The 19,164-nt window shown below is 49.5% G+C and overlaps 1 protein-coding gene across 1 annotated transcript in view; it reads right to left on the bottom strand.

Annotated features, from left to right (window-relative positions):
- The window catches only part of DDX46 (DEAD-box helicase 46), a 1,041,144-nt gene that overhangs the window by 17,135 nt on the left and 1,004,845 nt on the right, over nt 1–19,164 (bottom strand). Inside the window, exon 22 of the mRNA XM_085617987.1 lies at nt 6,811–6,884. Within this exon, the coding sequence (XP_085474113.1) occupies nt 6,811–6,884 (74 nt within the window). The remainder of the gene's footprint in view (nt 1–6,810; nt 6,885–19,164) is intronic.

Raw genomic sequence — 19,164 nt, 5'->3', positions numbered from 1 at the left:
TGAAAAGGAGCTTCTGGGAGGAACTCAGGTGCGACTCCGGCACATTGATGGAGAACCCCAGCGAGTGCAGGAGGTCGGCCGTAGTCTGGAGGTGGGAGACGACTTGCTGGGGCGAGCCCGCCTTTAACAGCCAGTCATCGAGATAGGGGAAGACTGGAATCCCCGATCTGCGCAGATGAGCTGCGACCACCGCCATCACCTTCGTGAACACCCGAGGGGCACTGGTGAGGCCGAAGGGGAGCACGGTGAACTGAAAGTGCTCCTGGCCCACCGTGAACCGCAGGTAACGGCGGTGGACCGGCAGGACGGGGATGTGAAAATAAGCGTCCTGCAAGTCCAGCGCTACCATCCAGTCTCCAGGGTCCAGGGCAGCCAGAACCTGAGCTAAAGTGAGCATCTTGACTCGGTCCTTCCGGAGGAAGGCGTTGACGCTCCTGAGGTCCAAGATCGGGCGTAGGCCCCCTTTGCCCTTCTTGGGAACCAGAAAGTAGTGGGAATAACAACTACGACCTACTTCTGGACCAGGAACGCGCTCGATGGCCTCTTCGGCCAAGAGGGCCGAAACTTCCTCTCGTAGAAGATGCAAATGATCCCCTGACATACGGTGGTTCAGCGGTGGCATGGCTGGAGGGGTCGTCTCGAAGGGGAGGGAGTAGCCCCTTCGGACGATTTGCAGCACCCACCTGTCCGACGTGATGGAGTGCCAGTGGAGCAGGTGATGGCGAACTCTGTCGCCCACTGGCGTTGAATGGGCCTGAAAGCTCGGACTAGGAGGGCTTTGAGGCGGATGCTGCCGGGGTGGATGTGGACTGACCGGCACGTTGACCTCCAGTACCGCCTCAGCGGAATCCATGTCCGCGTGCAGGTTGGTTCTGCGGCCGGTGGCTGGGCGGACGTGAGGAGGCGCCCCTTCCTTGGCCACGAAAGCGACGAAAGGCGGAAGTTTGCGGCCGCGGGCCGAAAGACCCGAGGACTTGGCCGTGGCCCGGGAGACCTTGAACCGAGCCAGCGTACTGTCCGCCTTCTAACCAAAAAGGCGAGTGCCATCAAAGGGCATGTCCATGAGGTAACTCTGGACATCCCCGGAAAATGACGTGGACCTCAGCCAGGCGTGACGCCGAAGCGCCACCGTGGTGGAAATCGCCCGACCCAGCGTCAAGTCCACACCGTATGGCATGCCGCCCTGCATCTCGACCGTCAGCAAGAGCTTGAGCGAGTCGCGTCCGGGCCTCCACCGGACACAAGGGCAGCATGTCCTCCACCGCATCCCACAGAGAGTGGGAATAACGGTCCAACAGGCAAGCGGTATTTAAAGACCGCAGTCCCAAACTCAGGGACGAGAACAGTTTCTTGCCAAACTGCTCCAACCCCTTGGATTCCCGATCCGGAGAGGCGGACGGGAAAGAGGATTGGGAGGTTGAGGCCTGGATAACCAGACTCTCGGGGGTGGGGTGTTGGGAGAGGAAACTGGGGTCGCACAGAGCAGGGCGGTGGCGCCGGGCAGCGTTCCGGTCCACAGGAGGGACTGTGGAGGGCTTGGACCAAGTGCCCTGCAGAACGTCAATGAGGGCCTCCTTAAACTGCAGCAGAGGCTCAGTGGAGCTTGGTGTTGGTTGAAGGACCTCAATGAGGACTTTAGCCCTCACGGCCACAGCAGGTAACTCCAGCCCTAGGGCTTCGGCCACCTTGCGCAGCACCACTGAGAAGGCTGCACCCTCCTCCGAGGCCACAATCGGAGGAGAGATGAAACCAGCGTCCGGGGAGGTATCCAGACCGCTGGCATCCCCCAATTCCTCTGCCCAGTCCTGAGAAAGTTGGGTCTGAGCGGCCATAGGGTCATCATACCCCTCCCAGTCGCCCTCGTCATCCGATTCCCAATAAACAGGAGGAATGATCGGAGCTGGGCAGTAGATGAAGGGTTCACCAGTCGGCAGCGGCGCCGTGCTGGCGTCGGGCCCGGACCGGGGAACAACGTCGCCCGGGGGTGGCGTCGGAGGTGGAACCGGTGTCGGCGGAGGAGGCGTCGTGAGGTCGACCGGCGCCGACCAAGATCCAGGCCTGGATCCCTCGGGGACCTGCGGCGTCGAGGCCGGAGCCGCCGACGGCGCCGGGGCCGCCGGCACGCGAGGTTGCCCAGTCGAGCCCGCGGGGCCCGAAGGCGCGCCGGCAGGCGTCGACAGCGGAGCCAGGTCCCTCATGGCCGAGAGGAAGGCACTGACCTCCGCCGGAGTCGAGTCAGTCCCAGGGACCGGCGGGTATGGGGACGGCCGTGGCTCCGACCCTCGGCCGAGTCGCGCGACCGGCGAGGGGAGTCCGAAGAGCAATGTCGTTTCTTGGAGTGCTTCGACTTACCCGAAGACCCCGACGAGCGATGACGATGGCTGCGGCTCCGCGACCGGTCCTTCGACCTCCTCCTGGACCGGGACCGTGATCGGCGCGGAGCCGAGTGCCGAAGCTCAAGAAGCTTATGGGACCACTCCCGCCTAGCCTTCGAGGTCAAGGACTGACAGTCGAGGCACGACTCCGCATCGTAGTCGGCCCCCAGACAGTAAAGGCACCAGCGATGGTGGTCCGTCACCGACATCAGTCGATGACAGGAGTCACAGGCCTTAAAACCAGGCATCCTACCAGCACCAGAGTCGAGTCGACAGAAGACCAAAAAGAGTCAAAAATTTTAGTCAAAAAGTAACTAAGGGGTAAGCTCTTCCCGGATCGGCACTGTCTGGCGCAGAAAAAAGAAGAACTGACGTCAGCGCGCGAGGGCGGCGTCTAAGTACTCCGACGACGTCATTCGACAGACGCGGAGCCGCAGACGACGCCTAGCGACGCGCAAGGGGTATTGCTGACGAAAAATCTTTCCAGATGCAGCCTGACGCCTGGGGATATTCTAAGGTGAGGAATCTAACTAACGTGTTTCTTTCAGATTATTGGGCCTTTTCACCGTTGGATGAGCGATACCCAAGAATTAACAGACCTACAATGGAGCCATGAGGCTGCCCACTGTACTGTACAGGAGAAAGACTTTAGCCCTGCCTCCTCACACAATCGGCCTTGAATGCATGGGAGAACTCCACCAAATATCTGGAAAGGGATGGGGTGGGGGGCTCTAACGAAAAAGACGCCGTTATACGAGAGTAATTTTCTGAGAGAGGTGGGTAAGCATTAAGGGTGTTCTAAAAATGTAAGAGGGACGAAAATAAAACTACACCCCATTGAAAGACAGGACACTATCAGGAGCCTTTCTCACAAAATGAAATATTCCTTCTATGTAAAAAGATAATGAATTCACCGGACCTGCTAGTGAATTTAAAACACAAGTGGGAAAGGGAGGTAGGTGAACTACAAGACAGACAGGGTAGAGGCTATCCATTCATCAAGAGCTGTGTCAATCAGGGCGGAATTTAGGCTAGTGAAGTTGAAAATACTGCATAGGTCATATCTCACCAGGGAACATCTTGCTAAGACAGGAGAGGAAGAAACTGACTGCTGCTCTAAAGGATGTGAGCAGCTAAGCAGTTTCATACACCTGTCATGAGAATGTTCCCATTTGGGGCCTTTCGGAAGTGGGTTGTGGACTGCCTGACTAGCCTTACGGAGTTTAATGAGAACCCTAGTGCAAGACTGTTCTTATTTGAAATATGGGAAGAAGTGACAATGCAGAGACACCAGAAGATATTTTATAAACTAGACCGTATGACAGCAAGACGAAACATAGCCAGGAAGGTGGTGCATAAGCTGTTACTTAACTAGAAACACGAAAGAAAGACATGACTGCTGTATAGTGGAGGAGAAATATATATATTTATGGATATGTATGAAACAGAGAAACCCTGGCAAAATGTTACAGATTGTATTAATGACAGTAATCTGTCAGTCTGACCCAAAGAACAAAGAAGGAAAAAACTCCTCTTAAAACAGGAAACACGGGAAATGCATTTCTCTAGACATTCATTAATTTATTTATTTTATAAATGACAAAGTACCAAACTTAATACAGAAAGTTGCAAGGGCTAGAACTTTTCAGTCTTGTTAATACAGTCACATAAAATTCTCTACAATGATGGAGATAGTAGTCCAGTCCTTGTTGTACAGAGCCTGAAAAACAGCCCGTTTTTAAGAGGACTTTTTTTCTTCTTCTTTGCGTCAAATTGACAGATTACTGTCATTAATACAGTCTGTAACATTTTGAGTGCCAGGGTTTCTCTGTAATATTTCACGAGTTACGGTTGTTTCTTGTGTTTTCAACACTTTAGGTAGTGGGGCGTTTTACCCTGAGTGGCACCAACTCTACTCTCTTTTGTGAGGTTACTATTTAAATACATCTTGCAAGCCTGTACATACAGCACGTTTGAGGTGCGACCCTTGTATCCACCACTGCCTGTTTCTGTTTCATATTTATATGTATATACCCACTGTGAGATGGCGGCTGTACCAGAAAACATTGTCCTTTCTTGCTATTCATAGCACGGAAGGGGTGGTGACTTGAGAACAATAGATAAATGCAGGTGAAAATGTAGTCTTGATGGCGTGAATAAGGCTGTATGTTACAACCGAAACACATTGGTGCCAGAAACCAAGAATTAGTTAAATAAACCTCGTTACTCAGTCACTGGAGTGCCGGCCTTTTCCTTCTCTCATTAGAGGAGGAGTATAGCTCAAAGACGCGTTGCACACCCAAGACCACTGGCGTTCAGGTGCACACAGGCATACCGCACGTTGTGAGAAGCAGGATGTGTGTTTGTGTGTATATATATATATATATATATATATATATATATATATATATATATATATATATATATATATATATATATATATATATATACACACACACACATACACAAACACATTCACTCACTAAAAATACAAAAGTTAAAGTGAAGTTATGATGTTATAGTTAGGTGAAAATGTTAGCTAAAATGCTTACATTTTAAAATAAAATGAAAAAACCACTGAAATTCAGCAGTCATGGTTAATTAAAGTAACTATAACTGGCGAACCCGCCATGCACAGTGTTGTCATCAATGATGGTATTTCAGATGTTGTGTTGATGCTATGAATAATGAGATAGAATAGGTCATGAGTCGTGTAATATAAGCAGTGCATGAGCTATAGTTACTTCAGTTAACTATAACCGGTGAATCTAAGTGTTCATTTCCTCTAACTATAATGTCACTTTAACCTTTGTTTTTTTTCTGTGAATTTCTAAGATTTTTTTTTCTAACGTAAAGTAAAATATTATAACCATACCCAACTATAACATCACTTGAACCTGTTTTTTCCAGTGAATTTATAGGATTTTTTAAATTTAAAGTAATATTTTATTATGATATCTAACTAGGTGTACCATGTGCCGTGCACGCCAAGCAGTGCGTCCAACTCTTGCAGACGTTTGACCACCCGCAATGTATGGACTTTGGCTGTGTGCAGCGTGGGTTGGGGGCTGGGCCTTGCCTGTTCCAACCCCCACGGGCAGTCAACCACCCGCCGTGCACAGCTTTTAGCCATGTGCAATGTGGGATTGCCTGCCAGCCAGGACCTGTGCCCAAACCAACCGGCGTACAATAAGCCGTTGCAGGCCAAGCCTCATGATCGTGCTGTGCACCATGGCCCTAACCTCTTTTTTCCTGCGATGCAATATATTTTTTATTCTACTCTGGCCACCCACACCCAACCCTGCCCCCTTTTGCTTCTTTTTGATGACACGGGGACCAAGACACCGATTCAAACTTATGCTGCAAAATTTTCTTCATGTTGCGGCCAGCAAATCGGATTGTGTGTGTTGAGGTAGCGGTACCACGGTACTCCATGGTTGTACTGCGTCACAAGATATCTATACATTTTGAACCTATATTTCTCAAACACTACTGAGCAGATTTACACCAAATCACGGTCTATCTTTCTGTCAAATTTGGTGAAATTCTGTTCAGCCATTTTGGCTGTAGCTGTGTCTAAAGTTCCTAGAATAAATCATACAGGGGAAAAGTGTTTTTCGCGTTTGCAACCTCCAGTTGACAGATCACCCTGAAGCTTTCCAGCAAGGAGCGGAGGCAGAGGAACTTTTATTTTTGGAAAGTTTTGTGAAGATTCAAACGGTGATAAATTTATTAGCAACCCACAAAATATATTTCCTACAGAAACCAGGGCTTAACTATAGCTACACAATGATGGATACATTGGAAAAATTATAAGGGCATGCCAAAAGCAGTACAGATACAGATGTGGGCTGTAAACCAATCAGATGGTCTTGGGTGAGAAGATGGGAATGTTGCAAATGTACTGTACATGGTTATAAAGAAATTACATCAAATCTGTATGTAGCTGTTTCTCTGTGCTTTTCCAATATAAAGATGTTGAGAGGATTATGATCTATAAATCACAAACATACATACAATATCATCATTTTACAGACAAAGTATTCAGCAAGAGAACTATAAAGTTTAATTGTAAAAATTAGTCAAAGTGAAGCTATCTTCAAATATTGAGTTTGGCAACACGTACTGCAAAATTCACTAATGTCAACATCTTTTTTTTTAACACAATAAACATGGGGGGGGGGTTAGGGGGGGGGACAACTAGCTGACCCCTCTCTCCCTCCCTGCACTAATGAAAAAGCTAGCCGACGTGCTTGCTTTGTTCACATAGTAGCTTGTTCTTTGATTTACTGATACATGACCTGTGGAAAGCGTGGATGGAAACATTTTCACTACTGTACATAAAAATATAAACTTGGATTAAATGATGTCACATTCAACCGTTAGAATATAGTTGAACTATAACACCTAAAAACAGTAAATTTAAGCAACTTACCAATCTAATAAGTTCTTCTTTTATAAGCCTGGTGATTTCTGCTTTGGCTTTTTGCACAGCTAATTCATTGGCACCTAAAGGGGGAAAACACATTGATTGCATTTAAGAGACTAAATGAAAGATATTTTTTAAAAAGCTGTGCTTTATTCATGACCAGTATTCTCCTCTGTATAAGTCGCATGAATGTGTTTCAATTCACTCTATGCACATTTAGTAATGTATACATTTCCTAAATCACAGCTTGGCATGCATAGGAAGGTATCTTTTTGAAATGTTTTCTTTATTGCATGTGTACATGAGTTCAAACATCACAAACAATGTATTGTTGTACAGTGGCACACAGTATTGCAATACAAAAACTTGAGAATTGAAGTATCAATTGGAGTAATAGCACTCAGATGTCGGGGAGTGCGCTGTAGCATGAAAGAGGGCAACTCTTTGATGGGAACAGGAGTTCAGTAATTTTTTCCGTAATGGGAATGATTAAGCCATTCAGGCCATGAGGAGCTACACTGGGAGTACGCCGGCAGTAGGCCAGGGTAAATATAGATATATGCTGGTAATCTATGGTGGTTTTAAGTCTGACCTTAGGTCTAGGGTAAGTAGTATTGTGTATCAGCCTGTAATGTGTGTGTTCTGTCCTTCCGTATACCTTCCGTATACCGTAGGTGTCTACTCACATCGTCCTGTACCCACCGGCATAGTTCTATTTTCCAAGCGTGCATGTGAGGGGAGGAAGCAGCTTTCCAATTAATTACTACTGCACGTTTTGCAAGCGCACGTGCTAAATCTAAGATTTGCTATTGGCGGCGTCTGTCTTTGGGAGGGTCATCAGCCCTAATAGACATTTTCAGTGTATTGATATATCGTCTACTAGGCACATGTGTAAGTATCTCACACACCTCTATCCGAAAGGGTTGGAGTTTAGGGCTTTGCCATGACATGTGAAAGAAATCTGCCCGCTCTGTTACCCATCTAGGGGATTAATGGGAGACGGTAGTAAACCCAAGATGTAGCCTAGATGGGGCCAGGTAGATTCGGTGATCATTAAACTGCGGCAGCTTCAGGCATGCATTTCTAAAGACTTTAAGAATGCTGCGATAGACTGTGGACCAGTCATTGGCAGAAAGGGGAATATCTAGTCCTAAGCGCTGTCAGAGTTTTTCCCTGCCTCAGTGCACGATATACATTTGTAATCCTATGATGTTTCGGCTCCACGTCAGGATCGGATGCAAGGCTTTAATAGTTTCTGGTTCAACGTCTGGCTCCCCCCCAAATACTGTCCATGATCTGCGAAAGGCAGCATGTGTCAAGAATTGTCCTGGCAAGAGCTCGTATATCTCATATAGACCTGCGAATGCGTCAAACAACTGCCCGATATTCACGAGGGATGACTGCATCCAATATGGCTTGTTGGCAGTTAAATCCACCATTGTGAAGTTGGGCAGACACCAAAGTGGGAAGTCCAGCGAGTACGTGATGCTGGGCTGCGGTCGATGAAGGTATCGAAACCAGCACCAGTGGGCTACACTGTAGAGAGCGTGGGAGGGTCGCCTTAGAGACATAACTCTTAGGCACTGTGCTGAAATACACTTCAGATACAGCTACACTGAATGCTTCTAGGTCTCTCATTCGCTCTGCACATTGAGCAAGAAAAAGTTAATCCCCAGTGATCCTAGTTCTTTTCAGCATAGGCACCTTCATTAAATTTACTGGGTGGCAAATAGGAACATTTATTTCAAATAGATTCAGAACAACTTGTTTTTGACAGACAGTGGAGACAATCTCCCTAATATTTACCCTCATTCTCACTGAGGGCACCTACAGGTGCCATCATTTGGGTTACACGAAGACTAGCAGTGGTGATCGCTGATTAGTAGTCCATGCCTTTTAATCTGTACAGCTGCTGGCAGGCTGCCTATCGGCTTTTCAAAGAATAAGAATCCTATACTTTCCCCTTTGAGTGACAATTGGATAGAAACTATCAGTGGTGTGTGTGACCAATAAGTTACTTACCTCTAGTAACAGTCTTTCTGTGGACATTATCTGTAAGTGCAGATTCCTCACCTTGTGAAGTGCTCCAGGTGTCAGACTGCCTCCAGAAACTCAAGTGAGCAGGCAGGTGGAGCCATCAACTTCCACTGCTACCACGTCCCACCTCTGGACATTAACCACACAGAGCGGCATACTGATTTCAGTTGTCTACTTTGGTTCCTTCAGTAACACGGATTCTGGCAGATACTCTATATAACCACAGATTCTTCACCTGAATAATATTCCCAGGCTCCAGACTGGTTCCGCAGATCTTTAAAGCATAGTTCCCATGTGCGCCTGCGTCTGCAATGGTCTCATGCTGTCCCAGACATGATGGAGCAAAGCTGCATAGATGTGCAACCCCTGCACGCTGATGTCACTTTCGGTATTGTTCATCTTCCACACCCTCAGAGGTGCATCAACTAAGACGAACTGCAAGTGAGAGTGTCCTGAAAATTTACTTGGGAAGTTTACAGAATGTGCAGATGTCCACTCCACACAGCGGGAAGGCTTTGAGGAATCTGTAGTTAGAGCATCCACTAGAAATTATGTTTCCAAAGGTTAAGTAACTTGTTCCTCTGATGCATATTTCTAACAGCAGATTCTTCATCTGTAGATCAGATACCTAGGCATACCTAATAAAAAGTGGAGGGTCTGAGAAGCAGATTTAAACCAAAATGTCTTGCAGGACTGAGTGGCAGCATGATGCTCTCCATGGAGCTGTAATTCAAGGGAATAGTACTAGGTAAACATGTGCAGTGACGCCCATCCAGCAGACTGACATTTGTCCAAGAGAGGAACTCCCCCTTTTAACGATGCTATGTAGGGAGCTGGCTTTTGTGTGATATACCAATTATTGGTTAGATCGTGTTAAGAGTCCAGAGATTACCCTAGCAGTGTATAGGGCTTCTATGCAAACCCAAAGTGCTCTATTTGTGGTAGTGTGGTCAAACAGCCTTAGGCCTAACACAGAGGAGTGTTAGACATTTGTTCTACACAAAGTGGTTAATAAATGACAACTAAAAAAGGAGATCCACACCAATTTTAGAAACATAAGCTTCTTTCTAGGCTTATTTTAAGACCAAGGTCTACGTTCAAAGTTGAGTCTGTTTTTCATAAGAAGTACTATTCACTTTAAAAAGTGTACATCGTGCAAAATTCAGCTCAGCAATGTTAACATCTGGGAGAAAAACTAGACTGCAGTTTTGTAGGTAAGTACATGAGTTACAAATCCAGTCTTTGGGGTTTCAGGTCAACCAAAGGCAAGGTTTAAGTAAGCAACAAGACTGCGGCCGGGTGCAGAGGTCAAATTCGGAGTCGGTGGCCAATGTTAACCAATGGAGACTGGGGGCGATTGAAGACGTTCTGTTTACAGTAAAAGCAGTGTCGGGGTCAATCTCCGGAGGTTTAGGCAAGCACTGGAGGGGCCACAGGGCAGCACCAAACATACGCCCTTAACGGCACAGGGGTGGCTGGATGCAGTGTGCCAACACAGCATTGAGCGCCCAATGCAAACCGATGGAGATTGGTTTCAGAGAAAGGTTGCAGGCTTTGGCCAGGAGGCCGGACAAAGAAAACCAACAGCTGCCCCCCAGGTAAGTACTGATGCTTGGTGATGGACACCATTGGTAGAGCTACCCAAGGGCCTAGGGTGCAGGGGTGTCCGGAAAGGCCTACCAGAGGACGTTGCAGTTAGGAGGGTTGTCGTGCACAGGCATCAACGTGGAGTCCGGCAGCAGTCAACCCACGATGGTCTCTTCCTCAGAATCGCTGGAAAACCTTTGCAGGATCTGTGGGCCACAAAAACTTGGGTCGTAGGCGTCAGGTGCACAGGTGGGTCCGGCGGACGGTTTTGCGGTTCCTCATGGCAGAGCTTTTGGGCTTTAAAGATGGTTTCTTCTGGACAGGTACGCTGTCCACAGGAGTTCTTGATCTTTATTGAAGGAAGGCAGCCATCCCAGGGTTTTGGAGGTCACGGGGCCTGCAGGATGAGCAGACCTTTGTTGCAGGTGCGAAAGGCAGCAGACAGGCCGGCAGGGCTGATGCTGAGTTAGTCACTGGTCCTACTTCTTTCTTGCTGTTGCGCCTCTTCGAGGTCCGGGCTTCATAGGTCATCAAGAATCTCACCTTCAGGGTCTGGGGGTACCACCTAAATACTAGATTAAGGGGTGTTACAGGGGAGCGACAGGTAGGGCCAAAGGGTCCCTTACCTCTGGTATCTACACCCTCTATTAAGCCACCCTCCTGTGGCAAGGGGGCATAGTGCTAGCCCTGTTCCGATACGTCCCATCATCTTCAAGATGGTGGGCACTGAAATATGAGCTTCACATCACCTCCAGCACCTGAGGGAAGGAGTTGGCAAAGGGGGAGGAGGGCACACTTCCTATTCTCATGTAGTTTTCCTCTCCGTTCTCCCAACAAAAGTGGAGGTTTTAACAGAGGGCTGCCATCGGCTGCTAGCAGCAGAGACTGGGGTCGCATTTCAAAGGTGACAAGGCCTTTGAAGCTTCGCTCTCTTGCGCTGTGCCTGCCTGGGGGAGGAGGTGCGACACCTCTGCCCAGGATGGGGTTGTTTCTATACTCCGAGCGCAAGGGCTCTCACCCCAAGGAGCCATTAACATGTCTGGTAGTGGCAGGCTGCCTAAAGCTAGTCCAAGACCACGCCAGGGTTGGTAGGTTTTCAGGGGGCACCCCTATGTGGGTACATGTTTAAATAAATCCAACACTGGCATCAGTGTGGGTTTATTAAGAGGGGTTTTTGGTACCAAACACTCCTGGCTTCAGTGAAGTCTTCATGGTACTGGGGAAACTCCAAGTGTCAAGTTTCCAGCCCCCGTACTCACTATGGCTTCCCTGGCACTTACAATATTAAGAATAGACCTAAATATTGTATGGGTGTTTCTGCTCATGCAGGTATGCCCACACCGGAGATATAGTGCACCCAGCCTTAGGGCTTGTAAGGCATTCAAGAGGGATGGCATACCTATACGTTAGGCAGTGCTGCTCGACATGGCTCAGAGGCAGTGTGCCATGTTGACTTTGTTGTTTTTCTCTGCACCAAGGCATGCGGGCTGCAGTGGCAGTTTGCATAGCCTTGGTGACGGGTCTCTAGGGGACCCTCTTCAGTCCCAATGCCCTGAGTACCATTTACTAGGTACTTACAGGGGGTCTGAATTTGTGCCAATTGTGGTACAGTCTTCGGAAAGATCACTGGTACTGTGAACTTGGTTAGCAGGGACCCATTACTCTACAGTTAAAGTTGCATAAAAGCCAGGCAACACGTAAGGGGGTGGGGGGGGGGATGTTCTGCAACAGAAACTCAATTTCCTACCTGCTACAACTGCATTGGCAAAGGGAGTTCTTGTCTTGCATAATCATAAGACTGCTAGATGGGCATGAGTACACACCAGCACAAGTGCCTTCACAGTGAACTATGCAATGACACAGCATGCATAAGTGATTGTGTTATACGGTCATTAACACTGTGGCCATTCCCATTTAAACCTCTTCTATTTTCATTCTGTGCTTGCTTTCAGATTCTTGTATCTCTCTTGTTAGAACGTGTGATGTTTTTAGACACAGAGAAATGATGACTTCAAGTCTGCTTACTATCTATGCTGACATATTTTATTGTTTTTAGTTATGGACGCTGCCATAACATCAAGGATGCTCAATGTATTGGCTGACAAGTTTTTACTGTTTTGGTAATAGGAGCAATTGATGATCAGATACTATAAAAACTAAGGTATCTGATCATAGGGTAGAGGTCCTTCGCACTAGGACTAATTTGCCAAAGGTCACGGCTTGCAGTACCAATGAGCCTCAGTTAGAGGCAAAATAAGGAGCTATGGAGAGAAGTGGCCTTCAGCCTAGTACTGTTTTTCATTCCAGGACTAAACTGTGATAGCATATAGCCGAGTTGCTATTTCATAACGAAAACAGGTATGCTGTGTGATCCATCTTAAAATTGATCAACAGGCTTGATAATGATTGTTTCAGCTAAAATGTAGCTTAGTGCCTACAAATAGCTTAAGGGTGTTATGATGTGAAGAAGTTGCTACCCATGTTTGAAATGTTCTTGCTGTTTTCATTGATCATGATATGCATCACTGAATTTATTTTTGCCTTATGAGTGGTTACCATTCATATTTCATGCACTAGATTAGGATTTTAAAATAAATTTTTTAAAGTATATCTCCAGCTTTTTAGTGCTGTTTTCAGTGTGTTATTCATTGACGAAAGAGGCATGGATGTATTTTAGGGGTCGTACCTTCGACCCTTGGCTTGCCCCTTGGGACTCCTGCCACTGCCTTTGCAAACCCTGGCCTCACATATGGCAAAATCAGAACTAAGACTGAGACAGCAACGCATTACTTATTTTCTACCGAGTTTTCATTATACTAATAGAGAATAACATTCTATTATTCACTATTGGTGTAATAAAATAAAAATGGAGCACTCTTATCTGGAACAGGACTATTGGTCGCAGCAGTGGTAACAATATATCTGCGAGAGACATATTTGTTATAGATTAGTTATAGATTACTTACATTAGAATTACCCCCAGTCATCAGACTGGAACCGGATAATTTTTCTTCAGCAGTACCCCTGCGCGTCGGTAGATGGCGTCAATCGACTCTGCGTTCGATGTTGGCGTAGTGATCGCTGGAATGACGTCGCACCCTGCGCGCAACCGTCAGTTCTTTACACTACATTCCATATCAGAAGCGCAAAGCCATGCAAGACACTGACGACTGGTGCACAAAACTAGGGCCCTGAAAGGGAGTCCCTTAACCTAGAAGTCAGTTCGCAGAACGGGGAGGATGGGTGGGGCAGTAAGGTATCTATAACTAATAAATGTCTCTTACAGAAAAATCGTTACCAAAGGAAAGTAACTTGTTCATCTGAAAGAGACTATTAGTAAGATTCCTTACCTTAGAATAGATACCCCAGCAATACCAACCCCAGAAGTGGGTCTGCGAACCAAGTTCACACCAGAAAGTCCTGGAGAACTGAACGGCCAATGATGGATGAAGCACTGAAACATTTCAGACACTCACCTCCAGTCACAGATCTGGGATGAATCCATCATCGTTCTTTAGCTCACTTCGCAAGCTCAGTTCAGGTATGCCCAGACGTGGGTCCCTTGCCAACTTTGCCACTGTATTCAAGCTAGCATGGCTGATGAGGGTTGTTACCCCAAAACCGGTCCCAGGATGCTTGTTTCCGGTCCAGGGAAGAAATGGCTTAGCAGTTCACTCTGGACTGTTCCCATGAGGCCCAGGGTCAAGACTGATTTGCATATGGCTGGGCCTGAACTGGGGTGGCGAGGTGAGCTAAAGAACGATGATGGATTCAACCCAGAACTGTCACTGGGGGCGAGTGTCTGAAAAGTTTCAGCGCTCTGTCTATCATGTCCTTGTGTTTACTTTCAGAAGGGGTACATGGAACGTAAACCTAAGAGGAATTAAAAGCTAAAGTTAAAATTGTAATAAAGGAATTCCAGGTCTAAGCAGCCATCAATGGCAATTCAAGGAAGTAAAACTTAGGCATGAATTAAGGCAGCAATGCTGCTAGCTCAGGGATTGGCCAAGTGGTTTGGGAACCTTTCAACATACCTTAACTGGAAAACTTCTGTGGAAATTCTCTCCAGTTCGAAGGACTCTAGGGCTAGCTACACAGGACCTGCTAGATCCTAACTCCTCAATCCCAAAGTATAAGCCCATAATTAGACTTATCAGTACTATCAAACTTGTAGCTGTAGCACTAAAATAAACCAGTGCATCAAAAGGATATTAACACTGAGGCTTTAACTGAGAGAAATGAATTACAAAATTGTATATATCTATACACTGTGAACACAGGTAGCTCAAATAGTTTATCATCCAAGATGGCTGCTAGAAACGGGGACACGTACCATGAAAATTATTATGTATAGTTTCATCCATGCTGGAGGATTCATTAACCTAGAAGCGATAAAACTATATATGACACAAGTTAATAACTTACTTGTAACAATAGTTAGATATTGAAGCTCCCTTAGGTTCATGTGTTCTGCATAATTCCCCTATCTACTGGTTGGGTCTGGAAACTATACTATTCCCCAGTATTTTTTTCTTGTGACATTGAACGCAAGTCCACAAGAAAAAGTTATTTAACTTCAAGTAACGATCTTCCTAGTGGCTACACTACCTGCAGATTCCTCACCTTTGAATGATATTCCCAGGAATAGGAGAGACCCGGAAGAACAAGTTACTTAGCTTCGGTAACAATGTATCTGTAAGAAACATTAGTTAGTTAGATTCCTCACCTTAGAATATCCCCAGGCGTCAGACTGGATCCGGAAGATTTTTCGTCAGCAATACCCCTTGCGCGTCGCTAGGCATCGTCTGTGGCTCCGCATCCGTCGTCGGCGTCGTGCGCCGGAATGGCGTCGGAGTACTTAGACGCCGCCCTCGCGCGCTGACGTCAGTTCTTGTACATAGCTTTCCGCGCCAGGAACGCAGAGGCATGCAAGAGACCGACACTGGTGCCAAAAAAGTCTAGGGCCCTGAAGGGGATAGCCTTAACCCTAGATGTCAGTTCGCAGAACGGGGAGGATGGGTGGGTCGGTGAGGAATCTAACTAACTAATGTTTCTTACAGATACATCGTTACCGAAGGTAAGTAACTTGTTCATCTGAAAGAAACACGTTAGTTAGATTCCTCACCTTAGAATAGATACCCAAGCAATACCAACCCCGGTGGTGGGTCTGCGAACCAAGATCACACCAGAAAGTCCTGGAGGACAGAACGGCCAAAGAAGCCATCCCTCCGGACTTGGCTGTCTAGGCAATAATGCTTGGCAAACGTGTGCAGCGAAGCCCACGTTGCCGCCTGACAGATGTCCTGCAAAGGGACACCCCGTCCCAAAGCAGTAGTAGCCGCTGTGGCCCGAGTAGAATGGGCGCGCAGCCCAACAGGAGGGTCCTTTTTTGCCAAGGAACAACAGATTTTGTTAGTAGGACTGCTGTTATGACGCCAGTGTCGAGGCTATATGACTCCAATGACATTATTACAACTCTACGCTGCAACTGTGTCGATATCATATATCGGTGTCAGAGAGCTATTACAAAGGTTATCTGAAAGAAACACGTTAGTTAGATTCCTCACCTTAGAATATCCCCAAGCGTCAGACTGGATCCGGAAAATTTTTCGTCAGCAATACCCCTTGCGCGTCGCTAGGCGTCGTCTGCGGCTCCGCGTCCGTCGTCGGCGACGTGCGCCGTAATGACGGAGTACTTAGACGCCGCCCTCGCGCACTGACGTCAGTTCTTCTTTTTTCCGCGCCAGTAAGCGCCGATCCGGGAGAGCTACCCCTTTAGTCAGTCAATTTTTTACTAACTTTTTTGACTCTTTTTGGTCATTTCTCGACTCTGGTGCAGGTAGGATGCCTGGTTTCAAGGCCTGCGACGACTGTCACCGACTGATGTCGGTGACTGATCATCACTGCCGGTGCCTGTACTGCTTGGGCCTCGACCACGACGCGGCGTCGTGCCCTGATTGTATGGCCCTGACCTCGAAAGCTAGGCGGGAGCGGTCCCGCAAGCTTCTCGAGCTTCGCCACTCTGCTCCGCGCCGCTCTCGATCCCGGTCCAGGAGGAGGTCCAAGGATCGGTCGCGGAGCCGCACTCGCCACTCGTCTGGCTCGAAGTCTTCGGGTAAGTCGAGGCACTCCAAGAAGTCCAAGAGGCGACACCGCTCTTCGGACTCACCTCGCCGGTCGCGCGACTCGGCCGAGGGTCCAGGTGGTTCCACCCCCGGGGCTCCGCAGGAGCCGCGCAAGTCCCCATACCCGACGGTCCCTGGGACTGACGCGACGCCGGCGGTCAGTGCCTTCCTCTCGGCCATGAGGAGCCTGGCCCCGCCGTCGACGCCCGCTGGCGCGCCTTCGAGCCCCGCGGACTCGACTGGGCGACCTCGCGTGCCGGCGGCCCCGGCGCCATTGGAGGCTCCGGCCCCGATGCCGCAGGTCCCCGAGGGGCCCGAGCCTGGGCCCCCGTCGACCTCGTTACGCCTCCTCCGCCGACACCACCCCTGACGCCGGCTCCGGTCTACGTCGATCCCTGGTTCAGCTCCTGTCCGGTCCCGACGCCGATGCGGCGCCGCCCGACGCCGCATCAGACGCCGCTGGAGACACATATTGTCTATCGACCGGCTCCGATCATTCCTCCTGTTTACGGATGACGGGGGCGACTGGGAGGGGTCTGACGACCCTATGGCCCTTCAGAGCCAACTTGCACAGGACTGGGCAGATGAACTGGGGGAGGCCAGTGGGTTGGATACCTCACCAGACACTGGATTAATCTCTCCTCCGACTGTGGCTTCGGAGGAGGGTGCAGCTTTTTCTGTGGTGCTGCGCAAGGCGGCCGAAGCCCTTGGGCTTGAGCTGCTTGCCGTGGCTGTGAGGACTAACATCCTCAGTGAGGTGCTTCAGTCTGCCGCATGCTCCACTGAGCCTCTGCTGCCATTCAATGAGGCCCTCACTGACGTTCTGCAGGGCACTTGGTCCAAGCCCTCCACAGTCCCTCCTGTGGATAGGAACGTTGCCAGGCGCCACCGCCCTGCTCCGGGCGACCCCAGTTTTCTGTCCCAACACCCCACCCCGAGAGTCTGGTTATCCAGGCCTCTACCTCCCAATCCTCCTTCCCGTCCGCTCCTCCGGACCGGGATTCCAAGAGACTGGAACAGTTTGGTAAGAAGCTGTTCTCCTCGCTCAGTTTGGGCCTGCGGTCTTTGAACACCGCCTGTCTCTTGGACCGTTATTCCCACTCTCTGTGGGATGCGGTGGAGGACGTGCTGCCACTGTGCCCGGAGGAGGCCCGGGCGCGGCTTTCCTCGGACCTGGCCGATGGGAGAGATGCAGCGCGCCATGCAATCCGATGTGGACTCGACACTACGGACTCGCTGGGTAGGGCGATTTCTACCACGGTGGCGCTTCGACGTCATGCCTGGCTGCGGTCCACGTCCTTTTCAGGGGATGTCCAGAGCACCCTCATGGACATGCCTTTTGATGTCGCTCGCCTTTTTGGTGAGAAAGCGGACAGTGCGCTGGCTCGCTTCAAGGACTCCCGGGCTACGGCCACGTCCTTGGGCCTCTCGGCCCCGCGGCCACAAACTTCCGCTTTTCGCTCCTTTCGTGGCCAAGGAAGGGGCACCTCCTCACGTCCGCCTAGCCACCGGCCGCAGAACCAGCCTGCACGCGGTCGCGGACGTGGTTTCCGCCGAGGCGGTACTGGAGGACGACGCGGTCAGTCCACATCCACCCCGGCAGCATCTGCCTCAAAGCCTTCCTAGTCCGAGCTTTCAGGCCCATTCCACGCCAGTGGGAGGCCGGGTTCGCCATCACCTGCTCCACTGGCGTACCATTACTTCGGACAGGTGGGTGCTGCAAATCGTCCGAAGGGGCTACTCCCTCCCCTTCGAGACGACCCCTCCAGCCATGCCACCGCAGCACCACCGTATCTCAGAGGCTCATTTGAATCTTCTGTGAGAGGAAGTTTCGGCCCTCTTGGCCAAAGAGGCCGTCGAGCGCGTTCCGAGCCCAGAAGTAGGTCGTGGTTGTTATTCCCACTACTTTCTGGTTCCCAAGAAGGGCAAAGGGGGCCTACGCCCTATCTTGGACCTCCGGAACGTCAATGCCTTCCTCCGGAAGGAACGGTTCAAAATGTTAACTTTGGCTCAGGTTCTAGCTGCCCTCGACCCTGGAGACTGGATGGTAGCGTTGGACTTACAGGACGCATATTTCCACATCTCCGTCCTGCCGGCCCACCGGCGTTACCTGCGGTTCACGGTGGGTCAGGAGCACTTTCAGTTCACCGTGCTCCCCTTCGGCCTTACCAGTGCCCCTCGGGTGTTCACGAAAGTGATGGCGGTGGTCGCAGCTCATCTGCGCAGATCAGGGGTTCCAGTCTTCCCTATCTCGACGACTGGTTGTTGAAGGCGGGCTCGCCACAGGCAGTCGTCTCCCACCTCCAGACTACGGCGGATCTCCTGCATTTGCTGGGGTTTTCCATCAACGTGCCGAAGTCACACCTGAGCCCCTCTCAGAAGCTCCTTTTCATCGGAGCGGTTCTCGATTCGGCGCAGTTCCGGGTTCATACCCCGGAACAGCGGGTCCGGGATATACAGGCCCTGATTCCCATCTTTCGGCCTCTATCCTGGGTTTCGGTCAGGCTAGTGTTGCGGCTTCTGGGGCTGATGGCCTCCTGCATCCTACTAGTGCATCACGCCAGGCGGCGCATGCGGGCTCTGCAGTGGGACCTGAAGTTTCAGTGGGCCC

Source organism: Triturus cristatus, chromosome 7 (genome assembly GCF_964204655.1).
Source record: "Triturus cristatus chromosome 7, aTriCri1.1, whole genome shotgun sequence".
NCBI classification, from domain to species: domain Eukaryota; kingdom Metazoa; phylum Chordata; class Amphibia; order Caudata; family Salamandridae; genus Triturus; species Triturus cristatus.
Note: the sequence above shows the minus strand (reverse complement) of the source record. Positions and strands in the feature narration are given on the sequence as shown.